This window comes from Dendrobium catenatum, unplaced genomic scaffold (genome assembly GCF_001605985.2).
Source record: "Dendrobium catenatum unplaced genomic scaffold, ASM160598v2 fragScaff_scaffold_1076, whole genome shotgun sequence".
Classification (NCBI taxonomy): domain Eukaryota; kingdom Viridiplantae; phylum Streptophyta; class Magnoliopsida; order Asparagales; family Orchidaceae; genus Dendrobium; species Dendrobium catenatum.
In genome coordinates this window covers 254,174-280,696 of record NW_021319538.1, presented here as the reverse complement: position 1 = coordinate 280,696, position 26,523 = coordinate 254,174, and the positions used below count along the sequence as shown (strand labels likewise).

General features: G+C 38.2%; 1 protein-coding gene across 2 annotated transcripts; it reads left to right on the top strand.

The window, feature by feature from the left end:
- Nucleotides 1-1,034: 1,034 nt before the first annotated feature.
- LOC110094531 (phosphoglycolate phosphatase 2) lies at nt 1,035-24,789 on the top strand. Of its 2 annotated transcripts, XR_003701974.1 has the most exons (12): nt 1,035-1,295; nt 1,386-1,453; nt 1,551-1,643; nt 1,945-2,016; nt 15,067-15,138; nt 15,366-15,425; nt 15,522-15,574; nt 18,035-18,132; nt 18,217-18,316; nt 18,699-18,814; nt 24,394-24,497; nt 24,577-24,598. XR_003701974.1 is itself a non-coding variant. In XM_020819783.2 (11 exons), the coding sequence occupies exons 1-11, from the start codon at nt 1,097-1,099 to the stop codon at nt 24,675-24,677; spliced, it is 1,020 nt and encodes a 339-aa protein (XP_020675442.1). In that variant the 5' UTR covers nt 1,036-1,096; the 3' UTR covers nt 24,678-24,789. The 2 variants fall into 2 exon arrangements, 1 of the variants encoding a protein (XP_020675442.1); XM_020819783.2 differs by lacking the exon at nt 18,699-18,814 and having other exon boundaries at nt 1,036-1,295; nt 24,577-24,789.
- Nucleotides 24,790-26,523: the final 1,734 nt, after the last annotated feature.

Genomic DNA, 26,523 nt, shown 5'->3' with positions numbered 1-26,523 from the left:
TGCTTAATTATAATGATCCACTCAACCATATAAGTTGTATGCTTTGCACATTAAAAATAAATATCCATAGTGACTTCCAAATAACTATCTTTAATGGATTGGGCAACCCAAACACTACATACAACATTACAATAAAAATTTGAAGCTTAAGTCCTCTAAAACATTAGTGATGAATAAAGAAAAATCATTAATTAATTTTACAATCAATCTCATATAGCAATAAATAATATACAAATAAAAGATTCTTTATATATTCGTACTATCAAGCAACAACATGTAACTTAAATAAACTATAAATAGATCATTATTCTTCACATGAAAGAAGTTTGATGTTTGAATTTTTATTTGAAATGGAAAGGAGTTGAGAGAAATGATGAATTTTAGAGTTCACTTAACATTTGATATTGACAATCACTAGCAATAATAAACGTTGCACGACCATTGTTTCCTGACAACGAGCGTACAACAATCGTCACCTGAATGTTGTCTTATGACCACTGTTTTTTAAATTGATCTCCTAATTATCATCACCAGTCAACTTCCTCACTATTAATATCAAGATATGACATCATCTATAAGGCTGATACACATCATCGAAACAAATATTGATGCTCACTATCACCAATAGTATTGATCAATGTCTTTATTTATAAGGATGATGCATATCCTTGAAGCTAAGATTGATGTCTATCGACTTCTTCATTTGCTATTACTAACCAGTTTAATGAACGTAGTTGACCATAAAGTCTGTATGTGTTAAATCTTTATATAAAGTTAAGATGCAAATTTTATTTTTCTAGTGTTGAAAACATGCAATAATATGTATAAGTGTGCTCTATCAATTACTAACTTGCACATACATACTTACATAAATTCTTGCACAAAATTCTAAAACATAGCTAACTTTATTCACTCCTAAGTTATTGGCCACAACAATTCCAACCTTGGTCGGAAAGGCGTTGGCGAATATTCCTTTGATAGTCTCCTTTGAAAAATAAGAGATTTTACTCTTCCCACAAATGTAGAAGAGTCCCCTTTGGCTTCCTCCGCAGTCCGCATTATTTTCAGTTTTTTTTTTTTTGACGCTGTAAAAGCCATGGCTGAAGAGAAGTCCGAAGTGACGGTATTAGAAGAAGAGAAGGCCATGACCGACGAGAAGTCCGAAGTGATGGTCCTGGAAGAAGAGAAAATGATTGATAATGGGGTGGGCAAGGGCTGTATTCATCGTGCACTCACCTCCGAGAGCGCCACAAATCTTATCCGATCCGTTGATGCGTTCCTATTCGATTGCGATGGTTTCTCTTCCATCTCTTTTACTCTTGCTTCTTAGCTCTTCATGTATTTATCCCCATTTTAAACCTCTTGGTTCCATGGGTATCGATTAGGAGTCATTTGGAAGGGCGATAAGCTCATCGATGGTGTCCCCGAAGCGCTGCACGCCCTCCGAGTATTGGTAATAGTGATATTTAACTTCAAGCTAGCGTTTTGGAAGAAACTGGTTTTTAGTTTGGAATTTGGATCTGAGTGTGAAGTGCTTGGCTTTTATGTAGGGGAAGAGGCTTGTTTTTGTGACCAATAATTCTACCAAATCGAGGAGGCAGTACGCGAGGAAGTTCGTTTCTCTTGGTCTCGATGTCAGCGAGGTATTCTGTTGGTTTTCTTTTGCTTGTTCTGCTGTTTGTGGGTTTTAATTACCAGGAGAATTCATCCTAGGGGGGTGTTTGGTATCGGATTTATTTCCCGTTTGAAGTAGGATTTACGGTAAATCCAGCCAAACGCTAAAAATGGCGCTGTAAATACGGCAAATCCGTAAATCCAGGATTTGCGGATTTACGCTGTAAATCCGGTAAATCCTTGTAAATTCAAATCCCGCTACTACTCGGATTTACGGGATTTGGCCAAAGGTTTGTTATTTTAATGTTCTTTTCTTATTTCAACTATCAGGAAGAAATATTCTCGTCTTCGTATGCGGCAGCTATGTTTTTAAAGCTGAATGATTTTCCTCGAGATAAGAAGGTCAGGCATGCGTTTCTCTGTGGAAGTTTTTCAATTTACTGGTTGATTGGTTCTGTGGTATCCTCTAGTACTATATATGCTGTTTGGATGCAAGTAGTGGATTAAAAGGATCTAAATCCTTTTTTATCTTTTATTCCTATCAAAGAGGGAGGCAGTGAGTGCCTAACTAGCTTGAGGGAGGGAGGGAGTGCCTAAGTAGCTTAAATTAAAATCATAATTATTTATTAATTACTAGAAAAATCAAATACTGATTAACTAATATATATCTTAGTATAAGTAATTCTTAATTAACCCTATCAAGCAAACCATAGTTAGTCCTAGTTAGCTTAACTTAGCATCCTAGTCATTAAGTAAGTATTATACTCAAGTTATTTATATATTAGCATACTACTTTTTTGCTAGTTAAGTCTGAGTAAACCCTAATTAACACAATAGTAAATAGCCTAATAAATCCTTAATTAGCTTAAGTTAACAATAGATGGTTAATTAGGTGAAAATTCATTAAGGTAATTACTGTTCAATAATGAGTTTTAATATATTGATAAACTAATACCAATTTGTCAGCTTATTCAATTAACACCTAAGTATTCTTATTATAAGTTAATGCAACAACGACAACAACAACGTCAAGCCTTTGTCCCACTACTTGGGATCGGCTACATGAATCCTTTTTCGCCATTGTGTCCGATTAAAAGTTAAATTCTCATTTCTAATAAAGAAAGGTCATTTCCAATATTTTCTAACCAAGTCTTTTTAGTCTACCTCTACCTTTCTTAACATAAGTCAAATATAATACCTCAACTTTCCTAACCGGGTCATCGGAAGGCCTCCGTTTAATGTGACCAAACCATCTAAGGCGACTCTCTCTAATATTATATTCCACTGGAGCTACTCCAACCTTTTCATATATATGCTCATTTCGTATCCTATCTATAAGGGTCAAGCCACTCATCCACCTAAGCATCCTCATCTCTGCAACACTTAACTTATTATTATGCTTCTCTTTTAATGGCCAACATTTGGCACCATAAAGCATTGCAGGTCTCACCACCATCTTATAGATTTTCCCTTAAGTTTGAGAGGGACTTTTCTATAGCACAATAAGCCCAATACATTCCTCCACTTCAACCATCCAACTTGAATTCTACTGATAATATCCCCATCAATTTCACCATCACTTTGAACAATAATCGAAGATATTTAAAATGTGTACTCTTATTAATGACTTGATCGCCCAAAGTCACAATCCCCTCACTAGTTCCATTGTTACTAAAATTACACTCCATATATTCAGTTTTACATCTACTCAAGAGAAAACCTTTAGACTTGTGGGCTCCAAAAATTCGGCCATAGCCTCCGCCCGCTATGATTTTTCTTCTGGGGAGTTTTAACAGATGGGTTTGTAGATAAGACATTACCCAGAGATTTTGTCCTCATTTTGTGAGGATTTTATGATCTGAGTTCTGGTTTTCTATAGGCGCAAGCCCTTATAATTAATTATCCCTCCCGATAACAAGAGAGAACTTTCGATTAAGGCTAGTCGTCGATCACATACGTAGAGAATATGTGCATATGGCATATAGTAGCAGCATTGTGCTTAGGAATTTGGAATTTGAAATGTTTGATACTTAAAATTTGAAATTTCACTATCTCGCACTTCAAAGTGGATGGTGGGGGAATGGATGATGGGCCCAATCAAGATCCCATGGTTCTGTCGTCCCAGACCATCGTGGCCCATAGTCTACTTAGTCAGAGGAGGTAGTTGACCCACTTGATAGAAGGATCCTCGTCGACAGCCATGGGTTGCTTCGTCCAAGGGGACCTTGTAGGCCTGGGATGAATGTTTGTCTAAGGGGACAAATTTGAATCCACCTTAGCTAACAGAGGGCTTTGTGCCCTATCGATTATATCTTATTGATTTATATCTCAATAATTTGATGCCACTAAGGAGCGTATTGGCTCTGGCAATAACCGCTATCTCTTGGTGCCATTTGGTGAAAAATCACTCGGTTCAGAGGGCCCCGGGTCATAACTGTTTATCCTGCAGTGCCATTTAGCGATAAAATCGTCGGTAAGAGGACACGTACCACATCCTTACTGGCATGAGATTGTTTAAGAATGGATTATAGTGATATTTTCGACTAAGCATTAGCTCTTTGTGAGCTGAAGTAAACTTCAATTTGTCCACCCAGCAAACTGTTGCGGAGGGTGGATGGATTTTGCTTTAAGTGTTTGATAGTTTTGAATTTCAATTTTAAATATTCTTCAAATAAAATGTTTCAAATCGGAGAAAGGAAAAAGGGAGAAGAAAAAAAAAGATGATCTTCCTTTACTTTTTTAGTAAGAAGATCTTTTTTTTTTCTTTATTACAAATTGAAGAATTTAATGAAAGGGACTACTTTAAGAGCATATTGAAAAAAGAAGGAAAAAAGGGCTGCAACATGGCAAATAAATGTTGAGAAAAAGGTATCAAGTTGTTTCAAAGATCAAACATAGGCTAGGCTCAATATATTATGAGAATTATTTAAGTGCCATCTACGCCCTAAGGAAGTTTATGAGATGTGTGATCTATGGTAAAAATTCAAAGCCTATCCACAGGCAAACCATGACTTTAATGATAGCTTTTCTTGCTCCCATTTTCTTATCTTTGCTTATCGTTCTGTCTTAGATTTTTACTTAGCTTGGTTGTATTACCTATTTAAACTAGTTACGTAATTCAAAGTAAATCTTGTATAGATAAATGGCATACAAGGCAATAAACAGCATCTTAATACGGGAATAACAATATGGATGATTTAGTAAAAGAACATGTTTAAGAAGTTGTTCATGTGTTTTGATAATGCGGATAGCGAGTATGACATAAGGTAAGCTTAGCGGTTGGTTATTATGGCGAAGAAGAGGAAGGGGTGTAATGGTAGAGGGAGGGGTGCCAAAAAAAAGGTTTGAGGAAAGAGATATGAAAGACTAGATGAATCTTACTTTGAGGAGGAGTTAATTGATATGCCACTTTACTGACAATTGATTGAACCTAAAAGGGGCCGAAATAACATTTGGCTTGTTTGGTGTGGGTACGATTAACTACAAAATTTTGGAGAAAAGATTGTAATTTACGATCAACCATTATTTCATTATATGTTGGGCTTGCTACATATTAGTGTAGAGGGTTTGTAAATGAGTCTGGTGACTGGTTATTAATGAATCTAGAGTATGAATGTTTGATGTGCTGTTGACATAGGAAGGTATTGGTGGAGGTAAATATCTATAGAGGCCCTGATATAGAGACATCTTAATGGCTATGTGAAAAGAAGTATTATAAGAGAGTTCGGCTTAACATAGGTAGGTAGACCATAATTTTGGTGTGTTGAAAGTGTAGGAACGAAGGTATTATTTCAAACATCTATTTAGGACCTCAGTTTGGCCATCTGTTATGGATGATACAATGTGCTATGGTGAAGTGTTGTGTTAGTTAGAGTAAAAAGACGATGACAAAATTTACTTAAAAAAGTACTATCCCTGTCTAAGACAATAGATTTTGGGAAACCGTGCAAATGGACTACCATTTTGGCAAAGAGAGTGGCAACTTGGGAGGCTAAATTTGTGGTGGGTAATATGTGGTGGGTAGGGGACTAAAATGAGTGTATTTGGAAAGGCGATCAATAACAACCAAAATGGTAGTGTAACCTCTAGAATTTGGTAGACCCGTTGTTGAATCCATGGACAAATTATCCCAAGCTTGTCAAGGTACTGGAAGAGGAGAGAGTAGTCCAGCAAACACCATGTTCAAGAACTTGATTTCTTGAAAAATGCTGCACTGACAAATAAATTCAGCAACATCATTATGTAAGCATTGCTAGTAAAAATTTGCAATAAGGTGTTTGATGGTTTGAAGTGTACCACTATAACTTGTAAGAGGGGTGGAATGAAATTCAGTAAGTAAAGTATTTTTCAGGCCATAATCTTCACTAATGTAAATGCAATGTTTATAATATAAAGGGTTATCCCTGATATGGTAATTTTTCATGGAGAGTTACCCTTTTGCCAATTGTGATGTAATTTGAAGTATCTTTGGGGACGTGAGAAATTCCTGTTTAATTATTGAAGAAAAGAGAAATAAAAGTTTGTAATTAATGAAAACAATGAAGTAAGAGAAGAGGTAGAAAACTCCTTAGCATTTGGTATACGAGTAAGGAGTCAGCGATGATATTAGATTTCGGGGCTTATATTCAATGATGGAGTTGAAATCTAAAAGTTTATGAAGGTAATATTACTGATGGGGTTTGTAAAATTTGATTAAGTAGTTCTCCAAGGCTTTTATGGTCGGTGCAAATGATAAATTGACTATCTGAGAGATATTGGCACCATTTGCCAACAACCTCAGTAATGTCGTAGAATTCTTTTAGATAAGTGGAGGATTGAGACAAGTGAAGACCTAATTTCTCATTAAAGAAAGCAATTAGATGATTGTTTTGCAATAAAACGATAACAATAGTGGTGTTAGAGGCATCTATTTCTAATACAAATGGTTTGTTGAAATCAGATAGAGCTAACACGGGAAAAAGTCATGGCCAGTTTTAAATTTTGAAAAGCAGTGGAGGTAGTCGTGTCCCATTTAAAAGCATCTTTTTTAAGAAGATTGGCTTATGGATCGAGTTAGTTAGTATGCCCATGCCCATTTTATTCACATTCACCCTAGTGGTGTCAAAAATTGACACGACCCGAAACCCGACTCAAAAAAATCTGAGTTTGGGTCAACCCGTTTCTGAAACAGGTCGGTTTCAGGTTGACCCGCTAACCCACAGGTTGATCCGAATTGACCCGAAAGTCACGCTCAAGATCGCGTCATCCTTCAATCGGTCATTTGGTCGCCGGTCGTGTCGCAGCCGTGTCTCGTCACTCGGGGTCGTGTCACACTCATCGCGGTTGACTGCTGTTGCCGTTCCGACATCTCGCTTGAGCTGTCGCTGCTGCTGCTTCCGGCCTGGCGCCATCTCGCTCTCGAGCTGCCGAATTATCGAAGAGTCTTTTGGACGCCTGCGAGTTGTTGGACCGAAGACCGCCGCTAGACGACCACCAGCTGCAGCTGTCGTTGTCGTCACGCCCGTGAAATGTTGCTGTCGACTTGTCGCAGTCTCTCCTGAGAGCTGAATGTCATTGTCCCTCCCTTACGGGTCAGGTCGGGTCAACCCGGTAACCCGCACGGGTCGGGTATGGGTTGACAATATTGACCCATTTGCATAATTGGATTGGGTCCTATTTAACATCGGGTCAAATCGGATTCAGGTCGAACCCGACACGTTAACCCGAATTGACACGCCTACTTCACCCGTATACATGGTTTAAAATTGCGCAATATGAGGCTCGCCTTTGCGCAATTCCAGTAAAAAGCGCATCGATGCTTACGCCTCGAGTTTTTTTTTATGAGGCTTGCGCCTCAACTTGGTTGAGGCCCACCTTGAGGCCTGCCTCGCCTCACTGGCATGAGGCTTACGCCTCACGCTATATATATTAAAACTTACATAAATCTTGAAGTAAATGCCCGACGTTTGACTCTATAGGAGAGGAGGAAGGGGAGAGAGCAGTTCATCATAATAATGATTCAAATGAAGAACCCCTTGGTGATGACAGTGCTGATGACTTATGAGTTCTTATGTGATATGTCATTGGTATTTATTTTTGGAAATTTGAATTATATGTTAATGAAAAGAATACTGGGATTTGGGAAAGATAGAATTTTGAGTTGAACTATATTTCATGTTATCTTATTATTGAGATATTTTGATTTTACTTCATATCTTATACTTTTTTATGTTTATATTATTCACTCATTATTATATAAAAAATTTATCATTTTATGTTTACGCAATCTTTTGATTTTGAGGCTTACGCCTCAAAACGCCTTGAGGCTTACGCCTTGCCTCACAAATAAACGCCTCAATACCCGAATACACTATTTTAAACATTGCCCGTATACTATAGTATTAATTGTGACTGTTTTCATGAGGGAGGTGGTAAGACTACATGGGATCCTGGAATCGATCATTTCAGATCGAGAAAAGATCTTTCAGAGCCAGTTCTGGAAGGAGTTATTTAAGATGCAGGAAACTGTTATGAAAAGAAGTACTGCTTATCATCCTCATATTGATGGGCACACAGAGGTGGTCAATCATAGCATGAAAACTTATTTATAGTGTTTTATATCAGATACACTCAAGCTGTGGGAAAAATGGCTGGCATGAGCAGAATATTTGTATAACACTCCCTATCATTCTGCAGTTCAGAAACATCGTTCAAAGTATTTTATGGAAGAGATCCACCACATTTAATATATTATGGACAGGGTAACATATTCGTGGCTTCAGTAGAGTAGTATTTGGAGGATAGAGACATAATACTGGTAGAACTGAAAGGACATTTGTTGAGAGCTCAACAAATTATGAAAAGAAAAATAGATGCACAAAGGAGGGACATTCAGTTCGAAGTGGGGGATAGGGTTTACTTGAAGCTTCACCCCTACAGATAGAACAACATGGCACGTAGACAGAATGATAACTTATCCCCTAGGTATTTTGGTCCATATGAGATAGTGGAGAGCATCGAGGCTGTGGCTGATCGCCTATAGTTACCACCGTCGTCAGCCATCCATCCGGTGTTTCATGTGTCCCAGTTGTGATGGGTGATAGGAGAGCACATTCCATCTTCTTTACTTCCCCCAACCTTGACAGATGTTGACCCCAATACTAGTGTCGGGTTCGAGTCGACCGCGCAAGGTGAATTTCGAAATAAAAAAAGCACGAAACCGCGCATAATTCACCTGACGTGTGTCGACCCAAAATAAAAAATCGTCGAAACGACCTCCATTTGCGAAACGGACAGCGCCGATACGTCCGGAGCAACGAAAACAGCTAAGATCGACACCCATATTGGTGGGGGTCGCCGGTCGGTGAAAAATTAAATTTTGGGCGCGCGAATCGAGACAACGGCTTGTGCGAGCGGCGACGCGACGACCTACTCGATGCATGATTAAAAATTTATTTTATTGTGCAATGTACTTAAATTTTTTTTTTAGAAAGAGAGGGAGAGAAAAAGAGATTTTTTTTTTAAAAAAGATTTTTTTAAAAAAAACCTAAAAAATACCCACTTAAACCCTCATAACTCCCTCACATTCTCCCTAACCGATCCCTCACTCCCACTCACGACATTCTCACGCTCAAGAGCTGCCCCCCATCCGAACTCCCTCTCCTCTCTTGCGATCCAACCGCCGGCCTCTCTTCTCCTCCTCCAAGCAAGGTAAATCTCTCCTTCTTCCTCTCTTTCTTCTTCTTCTTCTTACTCCATTCTCCATTCTCCCTCTTCTTCTTCTTCCTTCCCTCTTCTTCTTCTTCCCCATTTTTCTTTTTCTCTCTTCATCCCTCCATATTTCCTCACATTTCCTTCTATTTTCTTCCTCTCCCCTCTTCCCTTTCATCTCCTTCATCTTCTTCTTCTTTCTCCACCATAATTTCTCTAAACCTAAGAAAATTTAACCCTAATCTTTTTTTTCTTCACATCCACTTACCAAATCACCCACATCCCTTCACAAAAAATTTTCCTACACATATCCTACACCCACCCAATAAAAAAATTTCACCATCCCTCACTTTCTCTCTCTAACCTAGAGAGAGAAATTTTCTCTCTCTAGAATGAGAGTGAAATCTCTTCATGAATGTCTCTATCTCCACCCCAAGCATCTCTCCTCTCCACCACTCCTCCAAATTCCTTTCCTAGAGAAAAATATTATACACTCTCTCTTTCTCTCTTCAAAATTGAGAAGAAAGGGGTTTTCTCTCTCTAAACCTCTTCTCCCACTTCCTTACACCTCCTAAACCCTCTCTATGCAAATTTCCCTTCAAATTTCATCTTTCCCTCTCTTTCTCTCTCTAGAAAGAGAGCCCACTCTCTTTTTCTCTCTCCAAAATTAAAGTCTAACCTCATTCCCCCAATCTCCTACACACCCTAAGCCTCTTCCATAAAAAAACCCATCAAATCCTCTCTTTCCCTCTCTTTCTCTCTCTAGAAAGGGAGCTCTCTTCCTTTTTTTTTTTCTTTTTTTTTTTTTCTTTTTCTTTCTTTCTCTACACTTTGTTTTAAATAAAAGAAAAGCATAAATGTTTAATTAAATTGCACAAATATTTTAAAAAAAATTTTAATTGTGCATCGCAGGTTTCTCACTGTCGCCGCCATCCGTCATCGCCGTCTCGATTACTGCACGCCTAAGGTAAAAATCCCGACACTAGTATTTTACATTTCTATGCATGAAATAAGTACTCGTGACCGCTTTTTTTAACGGAAAAGGAAACTTAAGTACCCGCGACGCTCTGAGCGAGCAGGGAAATTCGTATGCATGAAACTTAAGTACCCAACAACAACAACAACAACAACATCAAGCCTTTATCCCACTACGTGGGGTCGGCTACATGAATCCTTTTTCTCCATTGTGTCCTATTAAAAGTCAAATTCTCGTTTAAATCTAATAAAGAAAGGTCATTCCTAATATTTTCTAACCAAGTCTTTTTAGGTCTACCCCTACCTTTCTTAACAAAAGTCAAATCTAATACCTCTACTCTCCTAACCAGGTCATCAGAAGGCCGCTATTTTATGTGACCAAACCATCTAAGGCAACTTTCTCTAATCTTATCTTCTACTAGAGCTACTCCAACCTTTTCACGTATATGCTCATTCGTATCCTATCTCTAAGGGTAAAGCCACTCATCCACCTGAGCATCCTCATCTCTGCCACACTTAACTTAGTATTATGCTTCTCTTTTAAAGGCCAATATTCGGCACCATAAAGCATTGCAGGCCTCACTACCATCTTATAACAAAATAGATGTAATAAAATATGTCTCAAAGTACAAAATCACAAAATATTAGTTCAACAAAACTCCGAAATTATAAAGAACAGAAAATGCAATCATATCCCATCACTAAATAGGTCTTCAAGGGAATATTCTTCTTCAATTGTATCTATGAATGTCATATCATCATCATCTTCAATATGACTCACTTTTCTCTTTCCTATTCAATAAGAGAAAAGATCATTATCATGTTAATTGCTCACTTGATATAAATATAATGCTATATCATATAAGAAGTTGTGGAATACTTTTACTTGATTGTTGTGCTGCAGAGCTAGTGGATGTGTGTGGTGTGGTACTAGTGGATGTGCCAACTTGATCTGCTTCGCCCCTCAAGACATCCACACTTAGATCTTCTAGCTGTAAGACATCCACACTTAGATCTTCTAGTACATCACCTTTATTCTTAAAAATAGGAATTAACACACTCATTCTCCACTCATCTGGCATCTTCTTAGTCTTCAAAATAGTATTAAAAAGTTTAGTAAGCCATGAAACTTAAGTACCCATGACCGCTTTTTTTAGCGGGCGGGGAAATTTGTTATTTATAGAAAAATTGTTTAATTAAGTACCCGTCACTGTTTTTAGACGGGGAAAATGCTATATTTTAAATATGTGCTCAAAGACCCCGTGACAGCTTTTGTTAGCGAGCGGAGATTGGACACCTACCGTGACTGTCTTTCTTGACAGGCGGGAAAGCCTTACACACTCCGATGCAGCCCTCTACGCGGGGACGACGTCGGAGTGCTACCAAAATTTTCAGCAAAACCTATAACTTTGAAAATTTTTAAAAAGATCTAAAATCCACTTAAAAGTTTTAAGTTAACAAAAAAATAAAATAGACGACACCCTAGGCTCCCGACACTGGAAAACAAATACAAAAGAAATATAAATCAATGTGAAATGCAACATACAGTGAGTCTTTAAGGGAATTAGTTGTTCGCCAATAGGTAGGAATCAAGCTTCTTCCTTCTAACTCTTGACTTACACACCTAAGTCCCTCACTAAAAGCTCCTTACAGAAATGGGATTGAAAGAAATGAGTTGAAACCCCCTCCTATTTATAACATTGAGTTTGAATTATTCGCGGGCCCCACTAGCCTAGGATCCCTTTGCTACAAGACAAGGAAGGTACACCTGTGGGCTCCACCAGCCTAGAATCCTTTACGAAAGGACGGAGAAGGTACACCTGCGGGCTCCATCTACTTAGGATCCTAAGATGCCATTCTGAGGCTCTGCCATTGGATTCCTAGAGTATTCACTAGCAGGTGAAATACGAAAGTAAATACGAGCGTAAATACACCCGGATACGGTTGGTAGTTATGTTAGAAAAGGAGGGGGTAAAAATAAAAGTAAAAGTAAAAATAAAAGTAAAAGTAGGAGTAAAAAAAAATTACATTTCCTACAAATGCTTTTGTGTTCATTATAAACACATAGGAATCCCTGCACATCTCCAGTAATTTTCTGATTGAACACCTTTGTGAGAAGATAAAAAATGTCCGTCACATTGTAAGTCACGGGTGCTCTAACTAGCGTGCGCGTCAGCTGTTAAAGTTAGGCGGCTCGTACAACCCGTGAACATATGTCTTCAAAAAGAGACAAAATAGCGCACTCTTATGTGTCACGGGTTGTACGACCCTTAATTAAAGTAGGCATATCACCATTGGAAAGTTTGTCGCCTACGAGCAAGGCAAGAGATTAGTTAGTGCACTACGATCCACCTACAAAAAGTAAATAGTGCACGACAGTCTACCTGTATAAAGCAGCGAACAAGTCAATTCAAAAACTGCTACAACACGCCACCGGATCCGCAACTTCTATACAAGCGGACAGAAGGCGTTCCACGAATATTCTAAAATACCCTCGCACATACACTGTAGTTTGTACACACTTAGGTACACTAAAAGAGGGTATACAATCAACACCCGCATTGGCCCTGGCGAGCGTGTTATTGGTACACACGTGACGCCTAGGGATGCTGCGTGGGTCAACAAGTGAATTCAAGTCCGATCCGATCCTTCTATACGGATCAATAGAAGTCGACAGAGTTCAGACCATCAAATAAATACATGGTTGTGGGGACCGGCGTATTTATTTTAATACATTCATATTAGGCCTTCAAGGCTTATAATCAATAAAATTCACTCACAAAGGCGTAAAGCCTACGAAACCCGATCCTCTGTCGACTTCCAGACAGAGTTGACAAGATTCAAACTACAAATGAAAATGACCCCACACCCCGATGATGGCCGTGTAGAATGTGAATCTCAACCGGAGGGGTTAATCTCTCAGATATTTCAGAATGTCATAAAATTTCTACAAAATCCAAATTCCACAAGAATTCGAAAAATCATCAAGCTCTAAGATATTTAAATTTGAAACCAATCATCAAAACACTTAAGGCAAAATTCATCCACCATCCGTAATAATTTGTCAGGGTGGACAAGCTAAAAACTACTTCAGCTCACATTGAGCTAAATGCCTAGTCGAAAATATCACTAGGATCCATTCTCAAACAATCTCCTGCCAATAAAGGACGTGGTACGTGTCCTCTAACCGACAGTTTTGCCATCAAATGGCACCGCAGGATAAACGGTTATGACCCGGGGCCCTTTGAACCGAGTGGTTTTGCCGCCAAATGGCACCACGAAATACCGTGCATGTTTGGTTGTAATGTTTTATGTGCTGTGAAAAGCCAAAAAAGACTAAAATGACCACGATCATAACTAGATGAGAAATATGGCAATACATAAATTTTCACAACCATTAACAATTTATTATACATAATAAAAGTTATGAATAAATTTTCAATAACATAACCCACAGAAAGCACACAACGTAATACTATGGATGAACCCGATTTCCCTCTTGACCATCATATTATTGATATCCTCACCACCATTGCTTACATAATTGACAACACTTGAATGGTATGTATTGCATTCCTCTCAAATTGTATAAGCTTCATTTTGTCAATCGACAAAGACAAGATATTGCCTCATGTGATAGAGTTTTTATTTTATTGAAGGCATAATTTCAATTTTAGATAAGAATGGCATGAGGCTAGATAGAAAAAAATGGCACTAGGCCAAGAATAAACTGAATACCATGAAGGAACCTCTGAATATTCAGTGAAAGCATCATGCAGACTTGACTGAAACCTATGGCACAACCCTAGGAGTCAAGGAGCATATTGTTTCAACTAGAGCTTGTTGGAATAATATTAATCATAATTGGTAAATAAATGTTACAAATTATATGCTCAAAGAGTAGCTAATTAATAACTATTTGGAATTTTTCATGTATCAATTGATTCATTATAATTTTGCACAAATTTCCATCTCTATTTCGTTCTCTCCATCAACAATATACTCATCATTATTGTCATCTAAATCATCCAAATTGGAAATGTGTCGGCCAATGTGTGCTTATATGCTTTAGGGTAACCATAAGTTTCATGCTCATCACAGTTCCCAAATTCAAGGTACAGCCAAAACAGATGTTTTTTAATAAAATTTTATAATGTCATCATAGCAATAACTCTTAAATCATTGCTTCTCAAAAGAAAATTTCAGCATGCCCCTCAGTGTCACCCATGTCTTTTTCTATATTGTTGAGCTGCCTGTCAATGACAGCCCCTAGTGATAAGTGGCTTTGATTGAAAACCTCTTGGAGTATACATTGTACATTTCTAGCCCTTACCAAATTGAGTAAATGACACATTATAATTTTGTTAAGGATTTTGGAAGCCTTTTTGTGAAGGATATCTATTGTCCACTAGCTAAAATTCTCCTGTATATATGATATTTTTGTAAACCTTTAATTCTGCTAATGCGATTACTTGCATCCAAACGAATCTTCAGAGCTAACTTGAATTAAGGGCATTAACGTCCTAATTTTAGGATTCAACAACGGCATGCTTTATTAAATTCAAATTTTAGGCTTATGAAAGTGGGAGTTACTGAATCCTACTAGACCAAACGGCCAACTGCAGATGCGTGTTTCCTTTGTCACAGTGCAAGTTTTTATTTTATTTATTTTTAGTTTTTAACTTTATATCTTTCTAAAATTTTTTAAAAGTATGGCTGCCAAAATCTGCCTGCTGCATATACTATTATTACTGACTATATTCACTGATGAGACTTTTTTGTATTCAGGTTTACGTAGTTGGTGAAGAGGGGATATTGGAAGAACTTGAGCTTGCTGGTTTTACAGGCATAGGTGGACCGGTTAGGGATAAAATAACCCCTTTTTTTAAATTCTGTGAAATTAGCTTAATAGATCTCACTTCATAAAATTTGAGAAAATTGGGAATGCTTCTGAATCTATACATATGGAATGAAGAGCATTGACTTTTGTGCAAAAATAAACGAATATATGATATCCAGTGTACTAATCTTTTTTAAGTTGTTATTTTTATTTTTCAGCTTTTTAATGATGACAAACTTTGTTGCAGGATGATGGAAAAAAAACCATTCAACTCAAATCAAACTTCCTTTTTCAGCATGATAAAAATGTAACTTCCAGATTAATGGTTCTTTTCAAGCTGCTCTTATGACCAAAAAGGTTTTGTAAACTAGCTAAATGTTGACAAAGAAATTCCTTTTTCCAGGTTGGAGCGGTCATAGTTGGACTTGATCAGTACATAAACTATTACAAACTCCAGTAAGACTTTTATTTTCCTTTCTTCGAAGTTGTTTCATTGTGGTGGAACTTACACAGCTACTTATACGTGGGCATAGATAAACTTTAGGGTAATTCCTATTGGAGTATTGTAATAATCAATGCAAAATTATCAATTTAGAAAATTTGTGTGCATACCCACATATGCCTTCACAAGTATCTAATAGGTGGTTGGCAGGTTATGGAGAGGAACTTGCCCTCAAGGGGGCCCACTGATGGAACTCGCAGGTAACTCACCGAGTGTGATCAGCAAACACCACTTGCCTAGGCTCACCAAGGAGCTCTCCCTCTGCGGAGCAAACCAAGGATCCCTCCTCAAGCAAATAACTCATTAGTGTGGCCACTAATGTTACTTTCAATGAAGAATACTTTTATCATTAACTGTCAATATGTGTCACGACTCAACCCGGATACTCGAATTAATGAGACGGGACTGGATAGTTGGACGGTTAATACATTTTTTTACAATTACACATACTAGTAATGACTAACATTTCACAAATACTGAAGAGCCACTAACAAATTATTCATTTGAAATATTACTAAAAATATAAAAAAATTGTGAGAAAACATATCTACTTATATTATATATTTGAGTCGACATTGTTTGCACAGCCAGTATTGTGAGTCAATTCATGTACAGTCCTAAAGAATGTCAATTCATCCAAAGTCCTAAAGAATTGCATCTTACAACAATATATGGAATTGTACAATATTTGAAGGGAATCTTTTATAACGGAATTCTATTAAAAAAAAGGGGATCTGACCCTTGAGGCTTTCATTGATAAGTATTATGCAATTTTTATGGTTGGCAAAAGATTAATTTAAAGATATTGCAGATTTTTTGGAGGCAACCTCATAATTTGGAGAAATTGAAAAATAAAATCTAGAAACAAATATTTCATGATTAAAGTTTAAATGCAAAGACTCTATTAGGTTCTATCATGATAACAACTTAGACATTAGTATTGTGTATAATTCTATGCAACATGACCGTATACAACAAATTGAAATAGATAACATTTTATAAAGAAATTCAATAGTTGTCCAATCTATGCTTTGTTCTAAATCATAGATGAACAACTTGCGAACATACTTACCAAACAATTATTAGGGCAGTCTTTCAAAAGTTAGTGGGGAAACTTAGAATGGCATGAATCCATTCATTCACTTTAGGACCTTTGCTCTATTCTTTCCTTTATGCCGCCACCTCGTAGATTCATAAGATCCTTGTGGTTAACTCATAAGTTTTTGGGAGTTGTGAAAGTAACTCTTTAACTTCTGTTCTATTCTTTGCTTTCATAGCTACCTCATGGATCTGTGGGATCCCTGTGGCCAACTCACTAATTGCTTATAGTTACTTTGATTATTTCTTGATTTTATATATTTTTTATTGGAAGCTCACCTAAGATTACATAAATTCTATTCATGTCGAAATAAAATATACAAGTTTTTCTATAATTCATGTTAGTTCATCATCTTGATAATTAGGTAGCATCAATCCTGAAATAAATATTTTGGTATAAATTTTGTTTATTTTATTTTATCTATCAAAGGCGACTTTTATAAATGTTGATTTTGGTTGCTGGTGTTAAAGCTGCGCATAGTAGCCTCTTGCTTGACCCTATATTGCGCATCAACCCCCCTCACTTGACCAAATATTGCTGGAACACGTATTGTGGTTCATGCTTAGGTTTTATATAAGTTTAATAACCACATCTTAATGAATGAATGGGTGAATGGAATAAAGATTTGGTGATGCCAATTATCTCTTCTCGAGGTGATGCCAAAAGATTTATTAGTGTGAAGCTAAGATCTTCATCTAGATGTGATTCTCACGCGATTATGAGCTTCTCACCTAATTATCCTCTTAGTCCTCCAGCCTGCTCTTCCTCGTCTGTGTTACCTTAGAGCCAACTCAGTTCCTCTTATCCTGCATCCACTCGGCACTGCTTGTAGCATGCTGTGACCACTAGCTTCTGCCTGTGACTTGCTGCTCTTGCTGACATCATTCTTGTGTTTGTGTGTGATTAACGACAAATTATTACGTGCGGCGTCCGGATCGTCCGGAGGCGAATCCGGACGCGCCACGTCATCCGAATGCATTGGGGTCGGGGTGACGTGGCATGTCCGGAAAACCTCCGGATGAATCCGGGCGCTGCACGTAGTAATTTGCCATGATTAACATATTTTATATGAGATGCTATTGATTTTTCTGTAAAACTATTAATCAATAGCATTGAACCAAAAAGGGACCCTTGGGTCTTGGAGGTTCATTCTTCTTTAGTAGGCATATCCATATATAATGGTTTCATGATTTTTCTTAAGATGTTACCCTTGCAAATGAATACATGCCACCCTACTTGCAACTTGAAATGGATTGACCTTTTTAAACTTAATTGCTTTACATGATTCGCTGAGATCTTGAGGTTTGTCTTATAGGTATGCAACTCTTTGTATTCGTGAGAATCCCGGATGCCTTTTCATAGCTACCAATTGTGATGCTGTTGGTCATCTCACAGACCTACAGGAATGGCCAGGTTCTTCTTGGATAAAAAAATTCTATTCAGTTTTTTTTTAAATGAGTTTTCAGGTTCATTTTATTACTTCGTTTAGGACTGTAGGTGCAGGGTGTATGGTAGCTGCTGTACGAGGATCAGTACAAAAGGAGCCTGTTGTTGTTGGAAAGCCATCAACTTTTTTGATGGACTTTTTATTGGAGAGGTATGAAATACAATATAACTGTAATTAACTTCTTGCTAGTGTTTAACTATGTGGCACTAATTGTAGGTCTCTATAGTTAGTAAAAAATGTATTAAGTGAAAGAAATCAGTTGAATACTATTGTTGAACAAGTTATAAATCAATCAAAAAACTATTTCTTTATCATGGATTTAAAATTGCAGTGTTGGCCACCAATTGGAGCCTCTATTGTAAAAACCTGAACCTGTATATCAAATTCTGCCAAACATTCTAAAGTTCCAATAGAAAATTCTGTATGCTTTGATTAGGTGCTGTAACTTTGCAGTCATAATTCTTTTTGTTATTGGAGGACATGCAAAGAGCAATTAGATTGATTACTTCCATTGTGATATGGGAGATCACAGGTTAGCCTCTTTGCAGATGCAGGGGGGGGGGGTCTATTTGCATCAACTTGAGCTAAATCTTTTTAAGAGAATCATGATTCCAATCTGTATCAGTGTGGGTTAGCAAGTTGTGTATAGTATATTTTATGTTGAAGCTCTCAAATTTGTTATTAATCATTTCCATGATTAAATCTTGGTAAAGTTTTGGTGCTTTCATATATGAAATATTGATCGAAATTCGATTTATAGCCATTGTCTGCTAGAAAATTGGATTGATTAGCGTATATGATGAGGCTCATCCTAAGATAAGGGAACACTTTACCTTATAATATGCTTTAGTATTATTACTTTACTTTTATTACTGCACTCGGTTAGTTTCCACGACCATATTTCCTTTTTTCTTGAAGCCATACTAAAAGTTGCTTTAGTTAGTTATTTCTATTATCAGCACTTTGCAGATAGCATATATAGTTGTATACAGGAAAGGTTACAGATAGAAAGAAATATACAATTTTCTATAGAACCAATTTCGGTTCCTTGTTCTTGTTCTTCCCTGTGTTGGCTCTCTAGTTCCTCCACCGATACCTACATCAGATTTGGTATCAGAGCTCGGTGCTTGGGGGTAATGGCGGAAAGCAGCAGGCGAGGGGCTGGCGACGACGTTCGCAGCCTTGAATCCCTTTGGGAACTCCATGGTAATCTTGATCAGAGGTTAGATGAGCTAAGTACTGATCTACGCCGGTTATCAATGGATATGCGGAGAGAGTTCCAAGCTATTCGGGCGGAGCTGTATGGAACTCATCCCAATCGTGGCAATGCGGCACAACCCACATTGCCACCCGGGGGGCGAGATAGGGGACGCCATCAAGGGCGTCGGCGGGAACCAGTGGTTCCAGTGATAACTGATTCAGATGACGGAGGTTCGGAGCAGTTGAATGCTGAATATTCGTCTGAATCAGGAGAAGACCAATTACCGACACATTACAATCGGAGACGTCGGGGAACGCCTTACGGCCGTCCGCACGGTGATTTTCGAGTAAAGCTCGATATTCCCTTCTTTGATGGCCGACTGCACATTGAAGATTATCTGGACTGGGAAAGGTCGGTAGAAACCTTCTTTGAATACATGGAAATTCCGCCGGACAAGCAGGTGAAGTATGTGGCGTGCCGACTGAAAGGAGGTGCTAGTGCGTGGTGGATGCAGCTCTTACAAGCACGACGACGGGAGGGTCGTGGTGCAGTCCGAAATTGGCAGAGGATGAAGCAGCTCCTTCGCAGTCAATACTTACCTACATATTATGAACAGATCTTATACCACAAGTATCAGCATTGTTCGCAAGGCAATAGATCTGTTAGTGAGTATACAGAAGAATTTCACCGACTTAGTGCACGTAACGACCTGAATGAGAGTGCTAATCACCTGGTTGCTCGGTACATTGGCGGACTCAGAGAAGCTATTCAGGATAAATTGGAAATGAATTCCGTCTGGTCTCTTTCACAGGCGGTTAATTATGCGTTGAAGGCAGAGCTCCAGTTGTCTAGGGGGAGCAAGCAGTTTGCTGGTCGCCGACAAACTTTTGAGCATCCGCAAGACCAGACCAAGCACAATTACCTTCCGAGCAAGTCTGCAGTGAAACCTCCTAGCCCCAATGAAGCCCCTACAGCTCCTGTACCGAATTCTGCACAAGGGGTGGTTAATGACCCGAAGTCGCAACCAAAGTGGAGACAACCTGTTCGAGACAATCCGTATGCCAGGCCAAGCACCATCAAGTGTTTTAGATGTTTTCAGGTTGGCCATAAATCGAATGAGTGCCCAAGTAGGCCGCAGCTGCAACTAACCACTGCTGACAATGAGGAGATACAAGGCGAAGAAGATGAGCACGATTTGGAGCCAGAAGAAGAAATTACTCCTGATTCGGGCGAACCTTTGGTGTGTGTCATGGAGAAAATATTGCTAGCCCCACGACAGACTCTGAATTCCCAACGGAATTCCGTTTTTAAGACCCGTTGCACAATTAATGGTAAGGTCTGTGATTTATTAATTGATAGTGGATGTACTGAAAATGTCATCGCAAGATCGGTGGTGCAAGCACTTCAACTCAAGACCTCCAAAAGTTCTCATCCTTATAAAATTAGTTGGGTAAAGAAAGGGATGGATATCCTGGTCTCCGATATGTGTCGGGTCACTTTTTCTATAGGGAAACAATACATTTGCGAAGTATTATGTGATGTGTTAGATATGGATGTATGCCATATCATTCTGGGGCGGCCGTGGCAGTACGATGTGGGCGCTATATATGATGGCAGATCCAACTCATATTCATTTGAATGGAAGGGAAGGCAGCTCAAACTTCTTCCACAGATTACCGGGGAACTTGATCCACTTAAGAGTAAAGTATCTGCTCTTAACTTGATCTCGGGTTCAGCTATCCTCCATGCCAGCAGGGAAAGTTCTGCATTATTTGCACTAGTTGTCAAGGAAGCAAGCCGAGGCCAAGGAGAGGGAATTTCACACCCCGAAGTTCAGCAGTTACTCAAACAATTCCCTGACATTGGACCCGAAACATTGCCAGCAACCCTTCCTCCGCTCCGTGCACTGCAACACCAAGTTGATCTGATCCCAGGGGCTAATCTGCCCAACCTGCCACACTACAGGTTAAGCCCGAAAGATCACCTAATATTGCAACAACTGGTGGATGAACTATTAGAAAAACAACTTATTCAGCCGAGTTTGAGCCCGTGTGCCGTGCCCGCACTGTTGGTGCCGAAGAAAGATGGGACGTGGCGGATGTGTATGGATAGCAGAGCTATCAACAAAATTACAGTTAAGTTCCGATTTCCCATTCCTCGACTTGAAGAGTTGCTCGAAAGACTGGTAGGATCCATTGTATTCTCTAAGCTTGATTTACGCAGTGGGTACCATCAAATTCGTATCCGACCCGGAGACGAATGGAAGACAGCCTTCAAGACTCGTCAAGGACTTTATGAGTGGAAGGTTATGCCCTTCGGGCTCTGCAATGCACCGGCCACATTTATGAGGCTCATGAATGAGATTTTGAAACCCTTTCTGAATAAATTCTGCGTTGTTTACTTTGATGATATTTTAATCTTCAGCAAAACTCAATCCGAGCATTGACAACACCTTCACCAGATTTTTGTAGTGCTTCAGGAAAACAAACTTTATCTGAATTTGTCCAAGTGTGAGTTTGCTACAGAAAATGCTTATTTCCTTGGTTTTATTATCTCGGCTGATGGGATGAGGGTGGATCCGAAGAAAGTGAGGGCAATCACTGATTGTCAAACTCCAACATCGTTTTTCGATGTGCGAAGTTTTCATGGACTCGCAAATTTTTATCGACGTTTTATACGAGGCTTCAGTATACTAGCGGCTCCTTTAACTGACTGTTTGAAGGGTAAGCAATTTCTCTGGACAGAAACTCAGCAATCCAGTTTTGAAGCAATCAAAACTGCACTAGCAACAGCCCCTGTACTCACATTACCTGATTTTGAGAAACCATTCACTGTTGAAACTGACGCGTCGTCTGTGGGAATTGGCGCGGTGTTGATGCAATGTGAAAGGCCTGTCGAGTACTTTAGTGAGAAGCTATGCCCGGCGCGCCAAAAATGGAGCGTGTATGAGCAAGAACTTTATGCTGTAGTGCGTGCGCTCAAACAGTGGGAGCAGTATTTATTACACCAAGATTTCGTTCTCCACAGCGATCATAAGGCCTTACAGTATATCAACAGCCAAAAAACACTTAACCGTATGCATGCTCGTTGGATTTTATATCTTCAGCGGTTCACATTTGTTTTTAAGCACAAATCAGGTGCACAAAACAGGGTAGCTGACGCGTTGAGCCGGCAATCCACTCTTTTACTGCAGCTGCAAACTGAAATTACTGGGCTCCAATGTTTGAAAGACCTGTATGCAACCGACAAGGATTTTATGAAGATATGGGCAGATTGTGTAGAGCAACTTACTGCAGGCGATTATGCCATACGCCATGGATTTCTGTTCAAATTAAATGCTCTGTGTGTACCGGACTCTTCCTGGAGGCAACAGTTGATTCGTGAAATACACTGTGGAGGCTTAGCTGCTCATGTTGGCCGCAACAAAACTATCGAACAGCTGCAGGTCAGATTCTTCTGGCCGCATCTGCGGCGGGATGTATCAAAATTCATTGAACGATGCTCGATTTGTCAATCCTATAAAGGTAATGGACAGAACACCGGTTTATATTTGCCGCTGCCTGTGCCAAATACAATATGGGAGGATCTCAGTTTGGATTTTATTCTCGGGTTGCCACGAACGAAGCGAGGTAATGACTCTATCATGGTAGTGGTAGACAGATTTTCTAAAATGGCACATTTCATAGCGTGCAAGAAAACCTTTGATGCTCTTAACATTGCTCGTTTATTTTTCAATGAAATTATTCGTTTACATGGCATCCCGCGTAGTTTGACATCCGATCGCGATGTTAAATTTGTTAGTCATTTTTGGCGCGAGCTGTGGAAACGCCTTAAAACTGACATTAATTTGAGCTCTGCTTATCATCCGCAAACGGATGGCCAGACCGAAGTGGTCAACCGTACTCTAGGCAATATGTTGAGGTGTCTAGTTCAAGAGCAGCCGAGGCTTTGGGATGATGTTCTAAGCCAAGCAGAATTTGCGTATAACAGTATGTCAAACAGGTCGACGGGTTTCTCACCATTCCATATTGTATATACTAAAGCTCCCAATCATACTGTTGATGTGGCGGTGCTACCCAAGTGCAGCAGCCGTAATGCGGCCCAAGTTGTTGATCAATTCACTTCTATGCTAACTGATATCCGCCAAAAGCTCATTGCCTCCAATGAACAGTACAAGGCTGCAGCGGATTGTCATCGGCGGGAAAGAATTTTTAAACCGGGAGAATTGGTTATGGTTCGTATACGCCGCGAGCGGCTACCTCATGGAGCTTATTCGAAATTGGGTCGCCGGAAAATGGGCCCTTATCCTATCTTGAAGAAGATAAATGACAATGCTTATGTCATTGATCTACCATCTGACTTGGGCACAGCGGCTACCTTCAACGTTGCGGATATTTATCCATACTTCCCAGCTGATGATGCTCCCATTATCGATTCTGCTGAGACAGCAGAATTTCCAACGGCGGGGGACAGCTGATGAGGCTCATCCTAAGATAAGGGAACACTTTACCTTATAATATGCTTTAGTATTATTACTTTACTTTTATTACTGCACTCGGTTAGTTTCCACGACCATATTTCCTTTTTTCTTGAAGCCATACTAAAAGTTGCTTTAGTTAGTTATTTCTATTATCAGCACTTTGCAGATAGCATATATAGTTGTATACAGGAAAGGTTACAGATAGAAAGAAATATACAATTTTCTATAGAACCAATTTCGGTTCCTTGTTCTTGTTCTTCCCTGTGTTGGCTCTCTAGTTCCTCCACCGATACCTACATCAGTATATAATGGATAATTCCATATATTTTGCAGAGTCTATAGAGGATGTGCGATTGTAAAAATACCTGCAATCTTTTAACTCTTTTAGGCTTCATTTGAGACAGCTTTTTAATTGCTTTCTAAAACAGTTTTTTAGCAAAAAAATCATTTTAAGTAGTAAGAAAGCCGATCCAACCGAAGCTTGTCTGATTGGCAGTTGTGTCCTAAACTGAACAAAATCTCTTTTTTAATTGTGAGGGTCAACAGATACCAGATTGATACTTCCAAGATGTGCATGGTTGGAGATAGGCTGGACACCGATATACTTTTTGGGAAAAATGCTGGTTGCAAGACTTTGCTCGTTCTTTCAGGTTTGCAACATGATCTGCCTATAAATAAATAGAAGAAATTAGAAAAACTCTCTTTTCTCCAATGCAATTGGTTTTGCAGGTGTGACAACTTTATCAGAACTCAAGGATTCATCGAACAATATCTATCCAGATTATTACACAAGTAATGTATCCGATATTGTTTTCTTATCAAGAAAATAGTATTCATGTTATAAATTAGCTGTGTTTCTTGAAAATTTTTCTATTTAAGGAAGTCCTTGTTATTCTTCACATTAAAGATTTATTGTATCTTCATTATCATGAACTTATCCAACCATCAGGAGGTCGGCTTATTTTCAGCTAATTTAGGCTTCATTTGGAAAGGTTTTTTTATTGATCTTAAAGCAATTTTTTAGTACAAAAATTTAATTTTTGTACGAACAAACTGCTTTAAGAAGTAATAAAAAAACCGTTTCAAATGAAGCATTAATTTGAAATGAAAAATTTGCAGTATTTATTTCATGCTGAAATTTATCCGACCCCACTCCCTAGAAAAAGAAAATTGATATGATAGGGTTTCTTTGTTGCCTTAGTTGCTTAAATTGAAGCACAAAACTCCCAAAATATTATATCGAATTTTAATTTGAATTGAAACGGATTTATTTGGAATCAGATAATACCTGCTACTTTGAAAATAGATAAATTTAGATGAATTAAATTCCAAAATAATTGGGTGCATTCATTACTTTTTTACCACTTTAGTCTCTGACTTTTTTTTAATATAATTGATAATATAAATAATGTGTATATAATCGATATAATACCGATTAATTGATAATATAAATAATGGGGTTTTTATTTTTCATTTTGTAAATGGCTTTGATTTATTTTAATTATAAGATTTTTAAAAAAGTTTATATATACTTCCATACTTTATATTTTTTTCATGCAATAAAATTCAAAATAGTTTTTTCTATTCTCTACTTTCTCACAATATAACATTCTTATTATTGAGTACTTCAATCGATAAAGATTTATTGGCTTGAATTAGATTATTATCAAGATTTTAGGATGACATGCTGCAATTATGTGAAAATTTTCAAGCAAATTGTAACAAGAAAAAATGTGTTTGAGTTTCTTGTATAACTTAATGATGATTTCGATCAAATTTGTTTTCAAATCTTAAGCAAAGAAAATCAATAGAAATTGTTTGCATATTTCCTCCATAAAGAATGTATTATCTATCAAATCTATTCTCATTATAATCTCCAACAAATGGAGTGGCAGAAAGAAAAAAAAATCATCATATTTTGAAATCATGAGAACTTTTCTCTTCTAGAATCAAATGGTAAAAAGATATTGGAAAGAAACAATCCTAAAATCTACATTATCTAATCAATAGAACGTCAATAAAAGTTGGCTTTAAAAGTTCTCTAAATTATTTGACTGGATTCTTTCACACGAATAACTTTCTCTTAAAAATTTCTTCAAAAATCTTTGGGTGCGCTACCTATACCCACATTCACGAATAACATATGGGTAAATTTGATTCTTAAAGCTCTCAAATATTACTTTATTGAACATTCATTCACCCAAAAAAGGTATAAGTATTTAGACCTGTCAATTTCGGGTTATGGGTCGGGTTGACCCGAACGCGAAACTGATCCGGTATTATTCGGGTTCGGGTTGACCCGACCTGGTTTTGCAAACGGGTCAGTTTTTTGGACCCGAATCCGACCCGCTTTGGGTTTGGGTCAACCCGACCCGACCCGCGTAGCGGAACTGGCCACTGGACGCCGTCTGGCCTGGTCTGGCCTGGCCTGCCTCGGAAATGGCCAAATGGCTTGGCCTGCTTCGGGAGTAAAATATTATTTTAAAAGATGTCACCTTTGATAAAAAGCAAAAAATTTTCAATCAAACTCATCTTTAGGATTATAACTCTCTATTAAATAAAGTCACAAGGGAAGTAGTTCTTGGTGAAATAAAAAGGAGTTATCATGTTGCACCCATTCTTAAAGCCAAAAGAGTGTGATTGTCAAAGAAAAATTGAAGGGTTTTAAAAGAGTAG